The sequence below is a fragment of the Rhipicephalus sanguineus genome, chromosome 11 (assembly GCF_013339695.2).
Source record: "Rhipicephalus sanguineus isolate Rsan-2018 chromosome 11, BIME_Rsan_1.4, whole genome shotgun sequence".
Taxonomy (NCBI): domain Eukaryota; kingdom Metazoa; phylum Arthropoda; class Arachnida; order Ixodida; family Ixodidae; genus Rhipicephalus; species Rhipicephalus sanguineus.
The window spans coordinates 70,741,091-70,761,165 of NC_051186.1; the positions used below are offsets into that span (position 1 = coordinate 70,741,091).

At 42.8% G+C, this 20,075-nt stretch overlaps 1 protein-coding gene across 1 annotated transcript; it reads left to right on the forward strand.

The window, feature by feature from the left end:
- The first annotated feature begins 7,152 nt into the window (after positions 1-7,152).
- Positions 7,153-9,366, forward strand: LOC119375129 (cullin-3-like). The gene has a single exon (XM_037645325.1). The coding sequence runs from the start codon at positions 7,153-7,155 to the stop codon at positions 9,364-9,366; it is 2,214 nt and encodes a 737-aa protein (XP_037501253.1).
- The last annotated feature ends 10,709 nt before the right edge of the window (positions 9,367-20,075 follow it).

Consider the following 20,075-nt stretch of genomic DNA (forward strand, 5'->3'; position numbering starts at 1 on the left):
TTGTCACGTTTCTAAGCAGTGGTGTATTGAAGTGCCTTGCAAGATTGTCACGTTTCAGCCTCTGTTTCTGTAGTTTTGCTCGTGTGTGCAACCCAAAAAAGGATAGTCTGCCACCACAACAGTGACATGGTCATTGCTGTGCTTTGCTGCTCTGCACTTTTTGAACTTTTTTACTTTTGTTTTTGAAAAGGAAGAAGTGGTAGGGGCTGCTGGTGTGGTGCAAGTGAGTGCCACACATAGTTCATGTTTAGCCTTCTTTTTCGCTTGAATATTTATTTGTTGCAAACATTATCTTCCTTCTAGTCATTTTACCGCCTTTCGGGGTGCTTGCTGCAGTAACAACGGTCTGTTTTTTTCTGTCGTGCAGCATTGTATTCATTTTCTTTCACTATGTTGTGCGAGTATCTTTTTGAGCCATGTTTACCAAAACAAGCTTCTATGACTCTGTATGGCTACGTTTATAGTAGTATTCTTTCACGAAGCCTCTAAAAATTAAGAAGTGACATCATGTCTCTTATTTGATGGAGCATTTCGAGATTACACTTTTTGCTCACGAGGGTTAAGGTGCGTTATAGTACTCTAGTGAAAGACCTGCAGCATCCTTTGACAGTACACAAGTTATGCCTAATCCTGCCCAGCTTAATGTGTTTTTGCTGATTTAAGCAGTATATATTGATGCTTTCAAGAAGCACTGCAGAATAAATAACGTTAGAAACGCATCAAGATTGGCAGGACCAGGTATAGCCCTCAATGTACTTTGAAAGCACGCCTCAGTTCTTTCATATAATAGATGTTATTTCCTTATATTCTGTGATCCTGCAAATGTTTTGCTAGTGTGGCCAAAACTGTCACCTTCATCCTTTGTATCTGTGTTCTGATTTTGTTGAAAATTACTGTAATGCAGAATTCTTGAATTTTGTAGGTTTTCAAAATGTTTTTGTCAGGTAGACACATCTGTGTTTCATGATATTTGGCGCTTGCATTATAGCAGTTCTCAAGTCATTTGAAACATGTCCTTTTGAATAAACAAATAAATGTGAAAATTTTTGTTGGTCCGTTTCATGGAAATGTATACTCGTATTTTAATCTGTGTCATAGTGCATGCTGTCTTTTCGCTGTGAAAAGTGTGAATTCTAGAGAGGGTGAATCACCGACTGCGGAATGATGCAAAGTCTAACTACATTTGGTAAGTTTTCATGGCAGAGGGGAAGTGGCGTGCAAACATGGACACAGGGAACGAGGCAACACAAACACCATTTGTGTTAGTCTTAATTCTTTGTTCCTGTGTTTGTGTTTGCGCGCCGCCCCTCTACCAGCTGCGCATATTAGAATTAAAAATGAACGTCCCACTAGGTGTCCTTTAATGGTCCGTGGTTAACCCACTGGATGTCTGGCGGAGATTGGGCAATGAAAACATAAATACAATAAAAGCTCCTGTGTCCGTTGGACATCCGCATATCCGCCCTAGACGTCCGCGGGACACTTGCTGGACTGCCAATTAGTATGCGCCTTACAGTCCTGCGGATGTCCGCTGTACGCCTATCTGCTATTCGCGGATCTCCACTGGACGACCAAGACATCCAGAAGTGGACATCCACTGGACGCCCGCCGGAGTTTAAATGCCCAATGGGATTTGTCACCCATGGAAACTTTACCAGTAAGAAGGTCTTTTAGTTGCTTTGAGGGCACATATTTGTGAACGCAATAGCACAGTAAAGAAAGTGAAGCATGGTGCATGGGTTGTTAGGAATAGAGCTTCTGAAGCAATGAAAATGGAGAAGTATGAGTTGGTTTTTGTTGGTGTATTGCTTGTCATACTTCAGCTTTTTCCATGCTTTAGAGGTTGTACTCTATTCAAGAATCAGAGCACCAATTATATGCTCCATTCTTCACTTGCTTTACTGTGCTGTTGCATTCACTAATCAGTACCCCAAGGCAAATACAGGACAGTCTCACTGGTAACAGTTGGATGAGTGACAACATATTAGCACAGGGCACAAGATCCACTGCAGCAACCCATTCAACAACACCCATCCCCAGCAAGTTCAACATCTTTAATGTTGACTGCATTGGTACACAGTCATCAGAAATAATGCATATAAGCCTTTTAATAAGACTTGTGCAGCTTTTCGCGACGATCTGACTGAGGCATAGACTTGCACATAAAGCAGATCAACAGCATTTTTATTAAAAAAACATGCTGCAAACACATCACTTGTATGCATAAAAACACCTGGCACAGCAGACCCTAGCATATGAACACATTAACTAAAAGCTGATAAGGACCCACAAGAATTGAAAATAACAAGATAAAGTGTACATGTTAATTTCAACATCAGTTGAGTAGCACAGAAGAGGAATAATAAATGCACCTTGAAGTCACTTAACACAGCATAAAGTCTAGTGTTCCTTTACTAAGTAATCTGCCCTTAACTTGTTTTACTTGCCCACCTAAAGTAGTGATGTTAACATGTTTTTCTGAAGGAAAATGAAATTACTAGAATAAATTGACTATGCTTACACCTGAACTACAATACTGCAACCTAAAGGAACAGAATGGAAGTGAACAAATATCGGGCACAAGGAATACACACACATTTTGTACAGACATGAAATGGCATGTTTCCAACAATAAACAGTAATCCACATGATGCAAAAAACAGATGGGCTCTTTCATTGGATGTCATGAATATAGACTGATAGCAATGACACATTATCTGTAGGCATATCCAGAGCATGGACTGCACAGAAAAGTTAATCTATATAAAGTAGAACTACGGCATGCAACATACAGCAATGTATACACAATGTAGAAAACTGATTGGGATACTTCGCTAAAGCACACCTTTCCTGTAGCAGAAAAATGTCCTTGGTGCAGCAAATATACTGGGTGTCCCAGCTATCTTTAGCCAAGGGTTGAAAAATACAATATTAGAGGCAGGCGAATGAAATCAGTTGCGAATTGCTGACAGCTGCCTTGCGCACCACGGACAATTTTCTGTTCTCTAATTGATTAATTTGTTAATTAGGATTATTGAATTAAATTGCTAAATATTGACTTTAGGCAGGAAATGCGACTTGCAAAGTTCAAGAGCGTCTTCAGAAACCCCTATTGCATTATTTGCGATAAAGGAAGTCTCACATATACGATTTTTTCCAAGCTGCAAAAAGAACCACGTGATGCTGCTCTCAGCTGTGGCTTAACCACGTGGTTCTTTTTGCAGCTTGGAAAAAATTGTATACGTGAGACTTTCTTTATCACAAATTATGCAATGGGGGTTTCTGAAGACGCTCTCGAACTTTGCAAGTTGCGTTTCTTGCCTAAAGCCAATATTACCAACTTAATTAAATAATCCTAATTAATAAATTAATCAATTACGTAATAGAAAATTGTCTGCGGTGTGCAAGGTGGCTGTCAGCAATTTGCAACTGATTTCACTCACCTGCCTCTAATATTGTATTTTTTAACCCTTGGCTAAAGATAGCTGCGACACCCGGTATATGTGACTAAAACACAAACACAAAAATATAAGACGTGGTGAAGGTATCTCGCACTAAATTATACACATAACACTGTGGTCTCACAAAAGTATGGCTATGCAATAACAGCAACGTATATTATGTAGAAGATAACAGAATCCTTCGTGACGTAAAATTATGTATATTAACAGGCCCTTGCAGGTTATTTTACAAGAGGGCTGAATACTGGTCTCACAAAAGTGCGGCTTTGCATTGACGTCAAGATAGTGCTACGTGATGCGATGCAGATGACAGATGAAAGCTAAAAAACCGCTTGCACTCTACACTGTGTATGAACCATGCACTGGCATCTTCAATGCTAACAGTGGGTCAACAAATAGATACACATATAGGACAAACAGAAATTTAGGCAAAAAATATCTCGTATTTAATGTTGTGGTTTCCTCGCACATATTTTGTACAGAGGCACAATAAAAAGAAGCAATGCATGGCTTGCAGTGACCTCACTGTAATTGCCATGTCACGTTAATGTTATCAGTACACCGCATCAGCTTCTTTCTTATGCATGCACAGAGCCCACAACAATCCAGCGGCATTGTGATCACATCGAAGTCGGTTAACTGTGACCTAATTATGCTACCTAGATGTCATCAAAGCGATCATGTTGGAATACAGCATGTTAAGAACCTGAATCCATGAAACCACATGCAAGCTATCAGTAGGAACGTGAAAATATCTCCAAACATAAAAACAAAAAAACCATGGGGTAGCTACCTTCAGTCTACAGAACATGCCTTGTTGTTGCACAGTCCACAGAAGATTCCCAAAGTTGCACAAGGTTCAGTCGCACAGGCACACACAACCAAGCAGGAACTTTTCTCAGATGCACCTACAGTCCCTTGATCATGGCTCCAATCATTTGCAACCCAATGGTAATGACAATGGCCTCCACTTGTTCTGCAGAAACATAAAGGTGCACAGTGATTATGAACGTGTGAGGTACGGGAAAACAAAACAGTGCAAGCTTGCTTTGTGGATAATCATCAAGACATCGCACAATAAAGCCTATTTGAATTACCACCTCAAGGGACGAGTCGTGATCTAGACAGCTAATTTTAATAGTCGAAGGACACTTCTGCAGTAAAATCGGATCCACGCATGAAGGTTGGGCGAGTTGGTAAGGATCTATTACGAAGGTATTAACCACGACCTACTGTACTCCTGACCTACCCAGACAGCGGGGGTCCTATGGGAGCGCGTGTCCCCGCTCTCGTTCAAGCGCTCGCCGTAGGTGGCGCTACCTATGTAACCTGCTCGTCTGCTATCTGCGACCGTTTGGACGGCCCTTTGGACGGCGCTGGAGTATGAACGTCTGCAATCTGTGACGAAGTGCCGGCATTATGTGGCTGTTTCTGCAAACTTAGATGGAGGGTCAAGTAAGCTATACAGTGCGGTTAAGTATTCACTGCACACTGGTTGACTAGCGTGAGAAGCCGTAGTCTTGCATAGCGCAGAACAGCTGTGTCCTTTCCGGTCAAGTCACTACCGTGACTTGACCGGCAAGGTTAGTCAATAATATTAAATAACGTGCAAAGTTGGCTGGCAGTCCTGAAGGCCGTTTCACACGGATATGCGGACCTTTTGTGTGCTAACCAACGTGTGCAGCTTATTGCTACTGCATAGAAAAATATTATCCGAAATTCCAGGGGAGGGGCAGCCGCCCCCCCTTGCACCCCCCTCCGGACGCCCATGGCGACATCTGTACATTGTTCCCCGTCATCGGTGTCTACGGGTGCTAGGTATTCGCGGCAGTCCTCTTATTTAGAGCTCACGTATGAGATTTAATCCGACCGCTTGACCATGATGCTTCGGTACGTTTAACAAGGAATCCTCGGAACAAAGACAGTTGTGTTTACAACAATTCGCAAAAACTTCAATCAGTTTTTTAGTCTCCTTGCTTGTCTTCTCGCAAGCACACCCGTCAGGTGGTCGCGACGTGCGTAGGAAGTCAGAACAAAAGTTTGACTTGCAGTATGCGAGTTGTGACGGTAGGCCTAACCGCAGTTTTGTTAACGGCGTCAGCACTCCCCGCGCAAAAAAATGGCCCTCTAACAACATGCACAGAATAAAAATTCGCTCACCGTGTTCCCAATGTACACAGTTGGTGTGGTGCGACACTTGTAGCGTCTCGAAAGGCGCGCGAAAAAGCCCAGCTGCAACGTTGTTCCGTCGGTTCTCACTGTTGATGGCCATGACGATTGGAGGTGAACCAGGGTTGCCGTTGGGTAGATTTGAAAAGGAGCCAGAACTCAAACTAAAAGTAGCCAATGTAGCCATTCCAATTAATTTTGTCGCCAGTTTTGTAGCCAAATAGAATAGAAGCTGTATTATTAGTAGAGATTTCCTTATTGAACAATAAATACTACCCTTTTGAATACAAACAAGACCACAGGAATGAGAGCCCGACTTTTTCCATCTTGCTTGGTCTTCAAGTCACAGATAAGTTGAAAATAAATAAATAAATAAATAAATAAATAAATAAATAAATAAATAGATAGATAGATAGATAAATGAATAAATAAATAAATAAATAAATAAATAAATAAATTCAGTGCAACTGCATATCGTTTATGTAGAATACCTTTCCAAGTTCTTGCCAGGTGATGAACAGCCCAGTCATTGTGTTACGAATGTCTGTTTTTGTCTAGTTCACACGAGTACACAAGCTGCGCATCATAATGACAACCCTGCGCTTAGCATCAGCATAGATGGCGAGCGTCGTGAGCAGCGCGCTAGCCACGCGTTTGCCGACATGCACGCAACTTCACCGCGCTTTGCGTTGTAGTGCCTCGATGCGCAGTAGCCTGCTGGTGAGGGGAGGCCGCCCGCGCGCATTTTTTCCGCACAGAAACACATCGAAACATTGTATTTGATGCGCAAATAATAAGAGAAGATGGATACTTTATGATCCAAAATATAAGTTCAAAAGTAGCCGGAAAGTAGCCATGGAGCCAACTTGAAATTTTCGTCGCCAGACAGGCTAGTAAAGTAGCCAATTTGGCGCAAAGTAGCCACCAACGGCAACCCTGAGGTGAACGAGCAACGCGAAACCGAAATGCCACAATAACGTACGGCGACAAGACCGACCAAAACACCTGTTCAGCGAGTAGAGGTTTTCTTTAGCAGTTTTGTTCCGGTTTTCGAAAAACAATTAAAAATAGGTGGTTAGAAGATTTTATCTTTTCTTGAGCACTACGCCAGGAGGTGATTTTGCAGTATGACTTGCAGTGGCAGTCACTTTCAATGTAAAATCAAACGACTTTTGCTGATGTTTTACATATTGCTGAAATCATCGTGATCATAGCATTTAGCTCCACGTACGTGCTTATAGCGCCGACAAAAGCATAAACCAATTATTGTCCGTGGGAGGACATCCGCGGGACGCTCGCTGCTGGTAAATCCGCAATCAAACATCCACTGGACTTCCACCGTATTTTAGAGTACGGATGTTTCTTTATATCCGAAAATGTACGTCCTCCGTTTGTACGACGGATGTTATTTCCCGGACGTGGACGTTCGGCTCTAAATCGGACATCCAATGGATAAGTGTGGTCCATTGGGCAGTCCCTTGTCCAAGAAAAAGGAAGACGACGAGGCACGCGCAAGAACATCATGGCTGAAGCAATGTCTGTAGGACAAACAGAAACGCGAGATGGGCGCTACCGCCTAGTAGAGCAGGTTAGAAGCTCGCTATTCATTATACTGCAAACAGGCGGTACACAGCAAAATGTACTGCAACTTCGAAGAGACGTACGAGAAGTTGTGGATTTGAAAGCAGCGCATTACCTTTACTGTGGACTCCAAGAGGACTTCACCAAGTACGTCATCAGCACCATCCGCAAACCCTTGCTGTTAGCAAGTACAGAGGAATTCATGGCGATACTCACGAAGGAGTGGCGAAACTATGAGAGGAACACGAAGATGATCAGCGATATAGCCAAGTATGTGGACATCATTTATGTGCCTGAGGCCGGCGCAAACACATTGACAAAGGCAGCGATACTAATCTTTCGTGACGAGGTGGCGTGCCACGTCGACGTCAGGGACCGCCTCCGCGACACTATGCTTGGCATGGTGAAGATGGATCGTCAAGGCACGTTGATCGACCGGAGCACGTTGAAGCTGGCTAGTGATATGCTCATATGGGTGGGTACAGAGTCTAAAAATGTGTATGAGGAAGGATTTGAAAAGTCGTTTCTAGATGAATCGGCGCAGTTCTACTATGAAGTAGGAGAACGTGACATTGAGATTATGAGGGCCTTCGATTACATAGCCAAGGCTGAACAATACATCAGTGAGGAAGCGGAGAGAGCCAAGCAATGCTTGGATGAAGCTACAGTTGATCGCCTTACACATTTGGTAAAGGCGCAGCTCATAGGAAGACATATGCGAACACTCCTTGAAATGAATGGATCAGGTGTTGAGCATATGCTCAAAAACAGGATGTTTGAACACTTGGCTCGCACATTCCGTGTGATGCATAGCGTGGACGGGGGAACGCGTATGTTGCTTGATTGTGTGAGCCAATACTTCCGACAGATGGGAATCTCGATAGTCAAGAACCATGGGGAATCCTCGAGTTTGATGGCCCAACTGCTGGATTTAAAAAGTGACTACGACACCGTGATAGAGCGCTGCTTTGCAGATCATCAAGAGGCGAAAGAATCAGCAAGTCTTGACTTTGATTATATACTGAGTTCTGTAAAGCAAGCACCTCAACAGCTTGCATCTTTTGTTGACGTTATTATACGTCATGATATTGAAAACTTTAATAGCGAAGAAATTGATAAATTTTTCAACAAAGTTGCATCGCTATTTGGGTCACTTCAGGAGCAGCACGTCTTTGAAAGACACTACAAGCACCTGCTTGCAAAGCGGCTCATTCGAAACAATTGCGCTTTGGAACACGTTGAACGGCTTGCCCTGTTGAAAATCAGGGCTGCAAACGAAAATGTTTTCATCGACGGCATTGAAATACTTTTTCGTGACATGAAACGATCCCAGCGGCTTAGTGCCACTTTCAGTAATGCTATGCGAAACATCGGTATTGAAAATGACGGTGTTGACATCAATATGATGGTTTTAACTAAGGGCTTTTGGCCCCTAGTTGTGGCATCTCAGCCTGTGACGCTTCCCAAGATATGCAGGAGAGCTTTAGAAAATTTTATGCTGTTCTGCTCGGGCAAAGGCTGGAATTTGGAACTACAGCCTCATCTTGGATGGGCGGACATGACAGCCATCTTCTACGGGCCCCGAAATGAGGATCAGCCCTCTACATCTGACGCAGTGAGCACATCACTTTATCCTCGAACCTATGACATCAAGGTGACGACTTATCAGATGTGTGTCCTGATGATGTTTAACAATCACGAAAAAATTTCGTATGGAGACATTGCGTCGGAGACGAAAATCCCGGAGACAACCCTTATACGGGCATTGAATTCACTGTGCATGGGCAGAGCCCAGGCGCCTGTGCTTAACAAGAAGCCCGCCTCAAACGAGATTGAGAGCGACGACATCTTTACTGTCAACGACTCCTTCACGTCCAACGCAGACAATGTCAACATTGAATCAACATCCAGTAACGAGCCAGCGTTCAACCTTCACGATGAACAAAAGTACACACTAGAAGCAGCCATAGTAAGAACGATGAAGGCCCACCGAAAGATGACGCATGATGACTTGTTCACCGAGGTGACACATTTGCTGCGGGATACGTACACGCCGAGTCGAATGGTGTTCAAGACAAGGATCGAGGCCCTCCTAGAGAGAGAGTATCTGGAGAGGGACCCAGAGAACAATGAAGTTTACATCTATGTGCCTTAATAATGCCGTTCTGCAAGTATGAGCTCTGCTATAGGTAGGCATAAAGCTACAGCTTTTGGCGACCAAGTGCTTCCCCGCTCGAAAAATAAAAATTGCCAGGAAGAATCTATATGGTGGTTGTCTGACTGATATCCAAGTGTTTGCTATTAATCATGCAGCTGCGATACCTTGTGCTTGTATGCTACTGTGTTTTGTATACGGCGGGAAGCTCCACAGAAGGAACCGTGAAACGGAGTTGCGTGGTTACAACACGTAAATAAAAGTAGAAATTGTTGTTGAAGCCTCGGAAAACTGGCTCATACCCACGAGGGGGATTGGCCGCACAGTATTTTATAAATGAAATGCATGAGCAAAGAAATAAACTAGGCAATACAAAATGTAATATGAAATAATAAAACAAATGATGAAACCTGACGTAAATAAATATAGTCGATCCTGGAACTTGTGGCGCACACCCGCTGTAGTGGCTGGCTTGGCCAAGGAGTGGCTAGTTCTAAACAGAAAGCTTTAAAATAGGTTCACTTTTTATGTCCGGAGTTGTCAGCCCGTAGATGTACGCGTGGGTCGCGGTTGTCCAAAAAGCGCAGACTGAATGTCCAACGAGACGGAATGTCCAACCGAGACGGAATGTCCAACCGAGACGGAATGTCCAACGAGACTGAATGACCAACGAGACTGAATGTCCAATCGAGACGGAATGTCCAACGAGACGGAATGTCCAACCGAGACGGAACGTCCAACCGAGACGGAATGTCCAACGAGACTGAATGTCCAACGGGACGGAATGTTCAGTTTAGATTAGATAAACGCGCCCTAGTTTAAAATTTCTCAGACAACTCATTCATTGGGTTAAGATAGATTGGGATAGATAGACAGACAGGCCATTGGGATAGACAGATAGACAGGCCATTGGGATAGATAGATAGATAGATAGATAGATAGATAGATAGATAGATAGATAGATAGATAGATAGATAGATAGATAGATAGATAGATAGATAGATAGATAGATAGATAGATAGATAGATAGATAGATAGATAGATAGATAGACAGGCCCTCTGCGCCCTTCGGGCGCGGAAAACTAACCGTGGCTTCGCCCTCGCTTCGCGAGTGCGACCATTTCGCTAATGCTCAATGGCCGGTTGGCAGGGTCTCTGTAATGCGCTACTGGCCGCTGTCGCGGCCACGCGCTGTTTAGCCCGCGCGCCTGCCCCGAAGGCACGGACGCTGGCCGGCACTGGCGCTGGCGCTGGCCGGCGCTGGCACGGACGCTGGCCCGTCCGTGCCAGCGTCCGTGGTGTGCCCGTGGCACTGGGGCGTCCAGACGTAACTGCAACGGCTCCTATCGTTACGTCTAGACGTAACGCTAGACACTGCAAAACGGAAAAGCGAAATTTGTGACCGGGACGGAATGTCCAACGAGACGGAATGTCCAACCGAGACTGAATGTCCAACGAGACTGTATGTTCAACGCGCATGCGGCCTGAATGTCCAACGAGACGGAATGTACAACGAGACTGAATGTCCAATAGTGGACATTCAGTCTCGTTGGACATTTCGTCTCGTTGGACATTCCGTCTCGGTTGGACATACAGTCTCGTTGGACATTCAGTCTCGGTTGGACATTCAGTCTCGTTGGACATTCCGTCCCGGTCACAAATTTCGCTTTTCCGTTTTCGTTCCACACATCCCAATATTTGCTGTGAAAATTTTCCGAATGTGCCCTAACATTTGCGACGTGCGTGAAAATTCGTTTCGTCGTGATAGGACGTGGCGCTGAGACTGCGTATTACGCACGGCGCGTAATACTGCTCGATACCCAGTCTTGTACAAATGGCAGGGATATATATATATATATATATATATATATATATATATATATATATATATATATATATATATATATAGAGAGAGAGAGAGAGAGAGAGAGAGAGAGAGAGCGCGCAAAGACACGAGGGAATAAAATAAGGACATAAGACGCAAAAAAAGAAGTATTTAAAAATAAGAAAAAAATATTTAAAGAACTCTCTTTAGCACCCGTTTGCTCGTGTTCATATAACTTGATGCCTTTTCAACAAATCGAGTTGAGTTTGCGCTTTTCATGCCTTTGTTATGTGCGTCCTCCCTAAAAATATGTACCTGTAACTTTAGCACAGTTTAACAATTATGCAACACCAAATAGCCCGGTACCTCACCTTGTTGAGTAATCGATTAGCTTTCAGTTTTTTCTCCGTAATCCGTTAGTTTTTTTTTTTTTTTAAGTAATTGTAATCGCTGACGCTCTTTCACTGTAATGCGTACAAGTCTGTTCCCGACCCAGTTATTATTATTTTTTTTTCGCTTGAGCTTACAGCACTAATATCGACGTCAATGGAAGAGTAGTAGAAATGCTCGTGTTCAGGCCGGTTCTGAAAAGTCCTCAAGTGGTTTTAAACATCATAAAAACGGTTTTATTGTCGCCAACGATTACCTATATGCTATGTGTTGTAATGAAAAATTATTCACGCGAAGCACTTTGCAAAACGCGAGCAAGATTGGCTACTTCGGCAATAAGCTCAGAAAAAATGAGCAGTTCGCAGCGCATGGCCTAATGCTCTCTTGACTGGCCCGGTGCAGCGGAGCTGTAGGTCACCGCTCATTGCACGTCACTCTAATGTGGTGTGACGTCACTAAAACTTTCGTTACGCTTCCTACACAGTGACGTCGGTGTCAGTCGCGCTAGCGATGGGTCTCGATCGCGAGAATAAGCATTTATACATACTTTGGAAGTGAATTAAAATATATTCTAAACGTTTGCTGCGTGCAATACTTCGTGCTGAGCGTCCTTGCTTACAGAGAAAGCCTACGGCAGGCTTTTTATAGCCTCAAAATTTGGTGACACCACCTCTTTAACGGCATGGTCTTTCCTAGACCGGCCTGCAGTTCTCTCGTAGCCGAAATGCCATGACATGTTTCCATCAAGGTAGTCAAAACTAAAACTGATATCCCACACTCAGCATGCTTCATAATCATTTCGTGGTTCTGGCGCGGAAAACCCAAGAATTTAATTTTAAAGGAAAATTTCCTTCCTAGCTTCTTCGACCCGCATTCTTTAAGAGGAAAGAAGAATTGTTCTAGGGGCTCGTAGAAAGCCAACAATCAAGCCAAGGAAAGCATAGGTACGTTATTTGTTGATGTTTTTAACTGTAGTGTAACGAATATGACCTACATTGAAATGACTTAAATGGCACGAAAAAGCACACTTTCTTTCGGTGGGATTCGAACCCACAACTTTCGCATTACGCGTCTGATGCTCTAACAATTAAGCTACGACGGAGGGCACTCCCTCGTCCACTTTGTTGAGTATTTACGTGAGCTTGATCCTTGGGAGTGTTAGCAAGCGCAAATCGTCGCCGTAATTATAAGGTTGCGGGTTCGGATCCCACCGATGGAAAGGGTGTTTTTTCGTCTACTTGGATTACTTTGAATATAGGTTATAATCATTACATCGCAGTTAAAAAAAGCAACAAATAATGTCCCCAATGTTTTATTTGGCTTAATTGGCTGTTGGTTTTCTAACAAGTAACTGAGTCTCTCGAACTATTCTTCTTTCGCACTTTCATAGCAAGGGCTTCGTCCTGCCTCGTGACGCTTTCTGGCAAGAATAGTGTTTCACAATCGCCACCTTAGCTAAGAGTGGCACTGGTAACACTCTCAGGGATTAAACGCAGATAGATACCGCACAGAGTGGACGAGGGAGCGCCCTCTTTCGTAATCTTTTAAGGGGCTGTGATGTCCGATTTATGACAAAGATAAACAGGAACAGCAAAGTATGCAAACAAGCAAAATAAAGCAATAAAGTAACATATTCACCATACATATGAAAACTAAAAATACAAAATCGAAACAAAACTAACAAAACTTGAAATTATGATAAATGCAGTAAAGCGAATACGGAAACAAAAATGCGACGCCCGACGCCACAGACAGTCAATATTTGCAAAACACACACACAAAAAAATTCGATCTTCCGTTAGGCTATCTTAACCCAATGAATCAGTTGTCTGAGAAATTTCAAACGAGGGCACGTTTATCTCTTCTAAATTGGACATTCCGTCTCGGTTGGACATTCCGTCTCGTTGGACATTCAGTCTCGATGGACATTCCGTCTCGGTTGGACATTCCGTCTCGTTGGACATTCAGTCTCGCCGGTCACGTGACCCATTGGACATTCAGTCTCGTTGTACATTCCGTCTCGTTGGACATTCAGGCTCTGAATCAACGGGAGGTGTCCGCTCCGAAATCCGACCCCTCTCGGCATTCTGCGACCTCGCGGTTCGCCTCTTGGTGCGAAGCCGCTCTCGCCCCCCCAGCACTCAACAAAAAAAGAAAACCTGAGCGGCCGCCGTTGGCGAGCGAAAGAGACAGGGCATTCTCCCCTGAAAACGTAAACACGTCGGGAGCGCACCACCATATGCAGCCTTACAAGGAGTATTTTCTCTCCTTCGTTCACGAGCCAGCGTCGTCGCATTGTTCAGGTCGCAGCTGTGCCCTGTCGTCTAGCAGTGTTCAACCAGCTCCGTCATAGACCTTGTTGATGACACCACTCTGATAGTCCGCAGGTGTGCGGACCTGACGCAGCGATACTCAGATTGAGTGGAGTAAACCTTCATTCAGTGCACATAATAAAATAATAATAATATCTGGAGTTTAATGTCCCAAAACCACCATATGGATATGATTATGAGAGATGCCATAGTGGAGGACTCCGGAAATTTCGACCACCTGGGGTTCTTTAACGTGCACCTAAATCTAAGTACACGGGCCTCAAACATTTTCGCCTCCATCGAAAATGCAGCCGCCGTGGCCGGGATTCGATCCCGCGACTTTCGGGTCAGCAGTCGAGCGCCATAATCCCTTCCCCCCAAAATGTTCGCCTGCTCCCTTCTCCCCACCCACCCCTCCTTTGCTCAAGAGAGACCATAGTCAAAGCACAACGCATAGTTTCACCGCTTTGCTGGCCCCCTGAAAGAACTCACTTGTCGCGGGTGCTCCCCAGTAAACAAAAACAAAAACAAAAAAAAATACACCTGGCGCCGCACTGCTATCCCTGCAGCGAAGTATTTTTCTTACGCCATATGCTCTGCAATCAGCAAAAATTCATGCCAATTTGCTTCGTTGTTACTGGCTGAAATGTGCAAAAACCCTGTGTTTATGCAGTCAGCAACGGAACAAATATTGTTCGGCTTTGTTGTTTATTGAAACCAATGACAGATATTCACAGCCGACTAACGTCCGCGTCCCCTTAGAGCGAGCTTGATGTCATTATGAGGAACGCCGTCATGGGGTATTACAGAACACTTGGGGTGCATGGAAATGTATACACAGGCGTTCCCGCATTTCGGTGCAATGGAAATACGCGCTTCCCAGGTAGCACAAAACGGATTATTGACGTTTTATAAACGTTTATCTGAGACGATAAAAACGTTTAGAAAACGTCACGGAAAAGAAGGTAAAGGTCTAGAAAACGTTTTATACCTCGTCTAATGTCCGGCTAGAATCCGTTTTTAAGACCATCTAGAAAACGTTTTAAAAACAATTTAAAAACGTCGCAAAAAATCCCTTTTTAAAACAAATAAAAATATCCCATTGCATCGTCTTTGAAAAGACGTTTTCTAAACGTTTTTAAGACGATATAGAAAACGTTTTAAAAACGTCGCAAGAAATGCCATTTTAAAAATAAAAATATCCCATTGCATCGTCTTTGAAAAGACGTTTTCTAAACGTTTTTAAGACGTCATGCAGGATCTCTCTTTTTTTTAGCTGTTTTGTTTTCGTGCATGCAATTATAATAGGGCACGTTTTGAAGCCCTCTCTGTCATGTAATTACAGTTACTTTATTCTGTAATTACTATTACAGAGTGAGAGCTCAGCAGATTCACAGACAAAAGTGGTCATCATTTATTATGTAAAACAGCAAAGTGAGAGCTCAGCAGATTCACAGACAAAAGTGGTCATCATTTATTATGTAAAACAGCAACAATTCCTGTACAGCAGAGAAAAGTAAAAACCACGAAATGAGATATAGCATGTGACTAGATTGCCTAAAAGGTAAGTGGGTAAAACAAAGCAAAAGACTGCACAAACTAAAACGCAACTATACAGAATCCAACCTTCAAGAACAAATTTTGTTGCACGATTAATCACTGGCAACTATGTTGCCAAAAGTATGACAATAAAATATGACAAACCTTAATATCTGGCACAGCCAGTACAGCATATGTACGCATGGTTTTAAACAGTGCTACTGATTGAAACACAAGTACAAAATGACAGGAATTATTGAACTGCGAATGTCCCTGAAGCGGACATTTGCAGTTCAATGATTTCTCATCACTTCAAGCCTCCATTGTCTGCTGTAATTCTTTCTTGCAAGGACGAAGGGGGGCACGCAATAAGTACTTTGTGCGTGTCTCCCTTACTTCAAGACAATCTCTCCGTAGTGTTACTTCAGATCACACTTTGTGCAAAATGACTGGCCCAATTTTCCATTCAATAAAGATAATGTAATACAGAAGCCTATAAAGGGCTCCAGAAATTACCTTAGCAAAAATATAATGTTCACAAAATGACACTGAAAAACTAAGGACTTTCGCGTTGCAAGATCTTCCACCAAAAAGTTGCCAAAGCATTGACAACAAAATACAAAATATTTGGCGCAGCCCCAGTTAGAATACCTCACAAAAATTACTGGAGGGCTCGCAAAATAAATGTAAGCTGAAGTATATCACTTACCAAATGGAACATTTAGGAACTTGCTAACATTCTTTTTTTAAAAGATATCTCACGAAAAAGAAGTTGCCAAAGGACTCAGGCAACAATACGGAAAAGTAAGACTAGACATATGCAACACAAGTTGCCATCTTAAACATAGCAATAAGGAAAAATAAATATTTGTGGCTGCATACTTCAGTTTTAAACTTTACCCACTGAATAAAAATGTTTCAGGCTCGAATGCTGCTACTAAAAGTTATCACAGGAATAAAGGTCTTACATCACTAGAGAGCACACTAGTTGACCCAAAATGTGCCTTGGCAAGCCAAAAATATGAACACTGAAAATTTCAGCAATATACAACACAAAAACACAACTTAACACATTGTAGTGCAAAAACACTACATGAAAAAAAGAACTTATGAAAATTACCCCAATTAAAATGAAAAGGCCATTTAATAATATGAAATGAGTAAACAGTAGGAATGTGAAAATACCAGCTACATCAAAAAAAGAACTTGGTTTTTCGATGCTCTGTATTAAAAAAATGTGATGCTAAAAGAATTAATATAATGTAACACACCTCAGCTAAACAAATTGTGACTGCAGTCCCACAATTTCCACAGCCAGACTGTAGGATTGGGCGTGTTGGTACAACATGATTATGAGTGCAGATCAGCGCAGCCGACAGGAGGGGACAGAAGAGGGGACACAGAGCGCTGAGTGTTCAGTGCTCTGCGTCCTCTTCTGTCCCCTCCTGTTGGCTGCACTGATTTGCACTCATAATCATGTTCCACAGCCAGATTCTATAAACTCAGTATCTTCAAAGGCAGACTAGGGTACATTAATTAGTGCATCACTTTGAGCGGTATGAAAATATCACAATATGTTTTTTCAGCAATTAACGAAACTTCAAAAAATATCCAGAACAAAGACTTATTGCTCCTTGAGCGGTACATAGCACTCGACATTTCGAAGTTCAAGAATAATTACAGTTTGTCCCTTAACTAAGTGTCGGAAAACAAGAGGAGAGCTGTGAAGGAAAGTTCCACTGGCAAGGTACTCTGAACACGTGGCTTCACGGCAGGTACTTCTACGGAGAAGGCACTTTCGGAAGTCTGCTGTGATCACATTAAATGACATGAAAGTTCTTGTGCTATGAGCAGCATGGTGCACCATTCCACATGAAACACATTTCAGCACAATTAAGCCAGAAAAACAGTCTTGGCTAAAAAGCACACACAGCTGGTTCAGGTTGACTAAGGAAGTTTGCATGCTTCATGATGTGGACGGTCACTCCACTCTCAGAGGTCAGTCTGCAATCCTGGCATCCCTTGAAAACACACTCCAATCAGCAAGAACGCTCCGGCACCATTCACCGCAAGCCACAGTTCTCCAGGAAACACATAGTAGCGCAGTCCAGTGAGGGAAGCACGTGTCGCTGGTCCAATGAAGCTAGTGTGTCCTTGACAGCACGACCAGTCGGTCTATCCTTTAATCTGTTTCCCTGCACGCAAAAGAAGGATGACAAAAAAATGCGCAGAACTGATAACTGAACTTTCCATTCTCAGCGCAGCTAAAAACAACATTTCACAGGAAAAACAGGAAACAATATAGGTGAGACATAACAATTTAATCTGCACAAGACACAGCCTGTTTCACCAGATATGCAACCGATAAAAAAATCTGAGTCACCTTTGAAAGAAAAGCAAAGCCACATTGATGTGCTTGTAGCTCCGTTTCAAAACTACCTGCAGTGCACTTATTTCACATGCTACCCTATCTTCGCATTTCATGATGCGAAATATCAAAACAGCAGGTAAAACACTAATCCCAACGTTTACCCAAAGCTGCCCACCGACTACCCTTTCCCTGTGATACTACACAATTTCTCAAGATGTCAGTTAAAGCACTTTACAATTTGACCAATACTAAACTTACCATTACATAAAGGAAATAGCAAACCATGCTTTAGTCACAGGGTGCAAACTTTTCTTTGTTGCAATGATAACTAAATTTTCAGCTTATCAGGTGCTGAAAACAGGCTGGAGCGAAAGACAGGTTTTCTGCACCTTACAAACTCTCCATAATGCACCACGAAGTGATTACCAGCTCAGATCCTAGACAAATGTGCACCATTAAGCATAAACACAGGTTTGTGCCCTGTGACGAAAGCGTGGTTTGTTGTATTCCGATATCATGCAATAGTGTGCCTGAATAACCGTCTGAGAGCATAAGCAATATGTGGAAAGGGCTGTTGGTGGGCTCCTTGAAGCATATTTTCGAGATTGTGGTTGCATGGCTTCTTTTGATCAAGCATGTGTAACCGCAAAATTCAGATTGAACATATGATCATCAATACACCAGAAATTCTGAAGCTGGGTAGCAAGTGCATCACTATGAATTAGTTTTCCATTTCAAAAATTACTGCATTTTCTTTTATCACAAAATAAAATACATGTGTGGTGCATTGTCTTCCACAGATTGCAATTCTTTGGCCTTCCATTTGTTTCCTGGTGAAGAGCACACTAATAGCAGCCCTCAGGATAAAAATGAGTCCTTGTGTTATGCACTGGGAAACAGATTATGCTTCACTAGCAATCCAGTGATGAACCTTGGTGATCCATCTCAGCCTCTCCCATAGGCAAAGCAAAAAACAAGAATGCAGAGTAGCAAGAGTGAATCTGTCATGATTTTAAACCAAGTGTACTAACTTTCAGCAGGCCCAGCATAACTAGCTCTTAAGTACATATTAAAACGCACGCACACACACACACACACACACACACACACACACACTGTGTTTGGTGCCCTTTGGCCGGAGTTGTTCTTGTGCCATAAAAATTTATATAAAAAAAAGTCTTTACCAGGACTAATACCACACTTTGGTGCTCACAACAAGGCCTACTCCAAGGAAAGTTTACAAGGAGGTAATGGCGCATTACTGAGTATTCACTCGCATCTTACTGCAGTGTCATCTAGCATTATTGTATATCTTTAAACAAACAAAGCAAGGCAACGTCCAGCATTATCTGTTGTAGCTATTCTGTTCAAACAAGGCTTAGATTTCTGTGCAAATGGCAATATTTTCAGTGCAACCAGTCCGTACCACCACAATTATAACTAATAATATCTGGTGGGCTCCTTGGTCGGGAAGAACCACGATACGATTATGAGAGACGCCATAGTGGCAGGCTTTAGAAATTTCGACCATCTCGTGTTCTTTAGCGTGCACTGACATTGCACAGTACATGGGCCACTAGCATTTCGCCTCCATCGAAATGTGACCGCCGCAGCCCACAGTTAAAACTCAATATAGTGGTGGATGAGGGAGAGTATTTTATGGGAGTGAGAGATGAGGGATGTTCTTGAATCTGTGAGCAAATACATTACCAATGAAGCATCCTCAGTTCTCTCGGGACTTCAATGTCTACAAATGCCAATAACAAAAAAGGGGCATCGTTCTTAAGAAAACAACCGTGATATTAACAAGTGAAATAGAAATGTGCAAAGCACAATGAGCCATACAAGAACTGGTGGCTTATACTGCTTGATATGGGTCTATCGGCGACATTTTCGGCTAGCTTATTAGAATCTTTCCCTCATGTATACAATGAACAGAACATGTAGGCATAGTAAACCTCTATGCCTTCAGAAGGAAGCTTCAAAGATTCCTTTTCATGCAAGCAGGCTAACAATTGTTGCTACTTTCTTATGAAGATCTCAACTGGATGTCACCGTGCATTGTTTGGAAACATACTAACAACACTTCAGTTATTTCACACCAGATGTGAGGATCATGCATTACCTGTACATTCTGTTGCTTGTTCACAGTTCTCTATGGCTTTTCCCTGCAGGATCAAACAAGTTGTAATAAAGTGTACGCACAGAATAATGTAATAATAATATCTGGGGTTTTAGGTCCCAAAACCATGACATGATTATGAGAGACGCT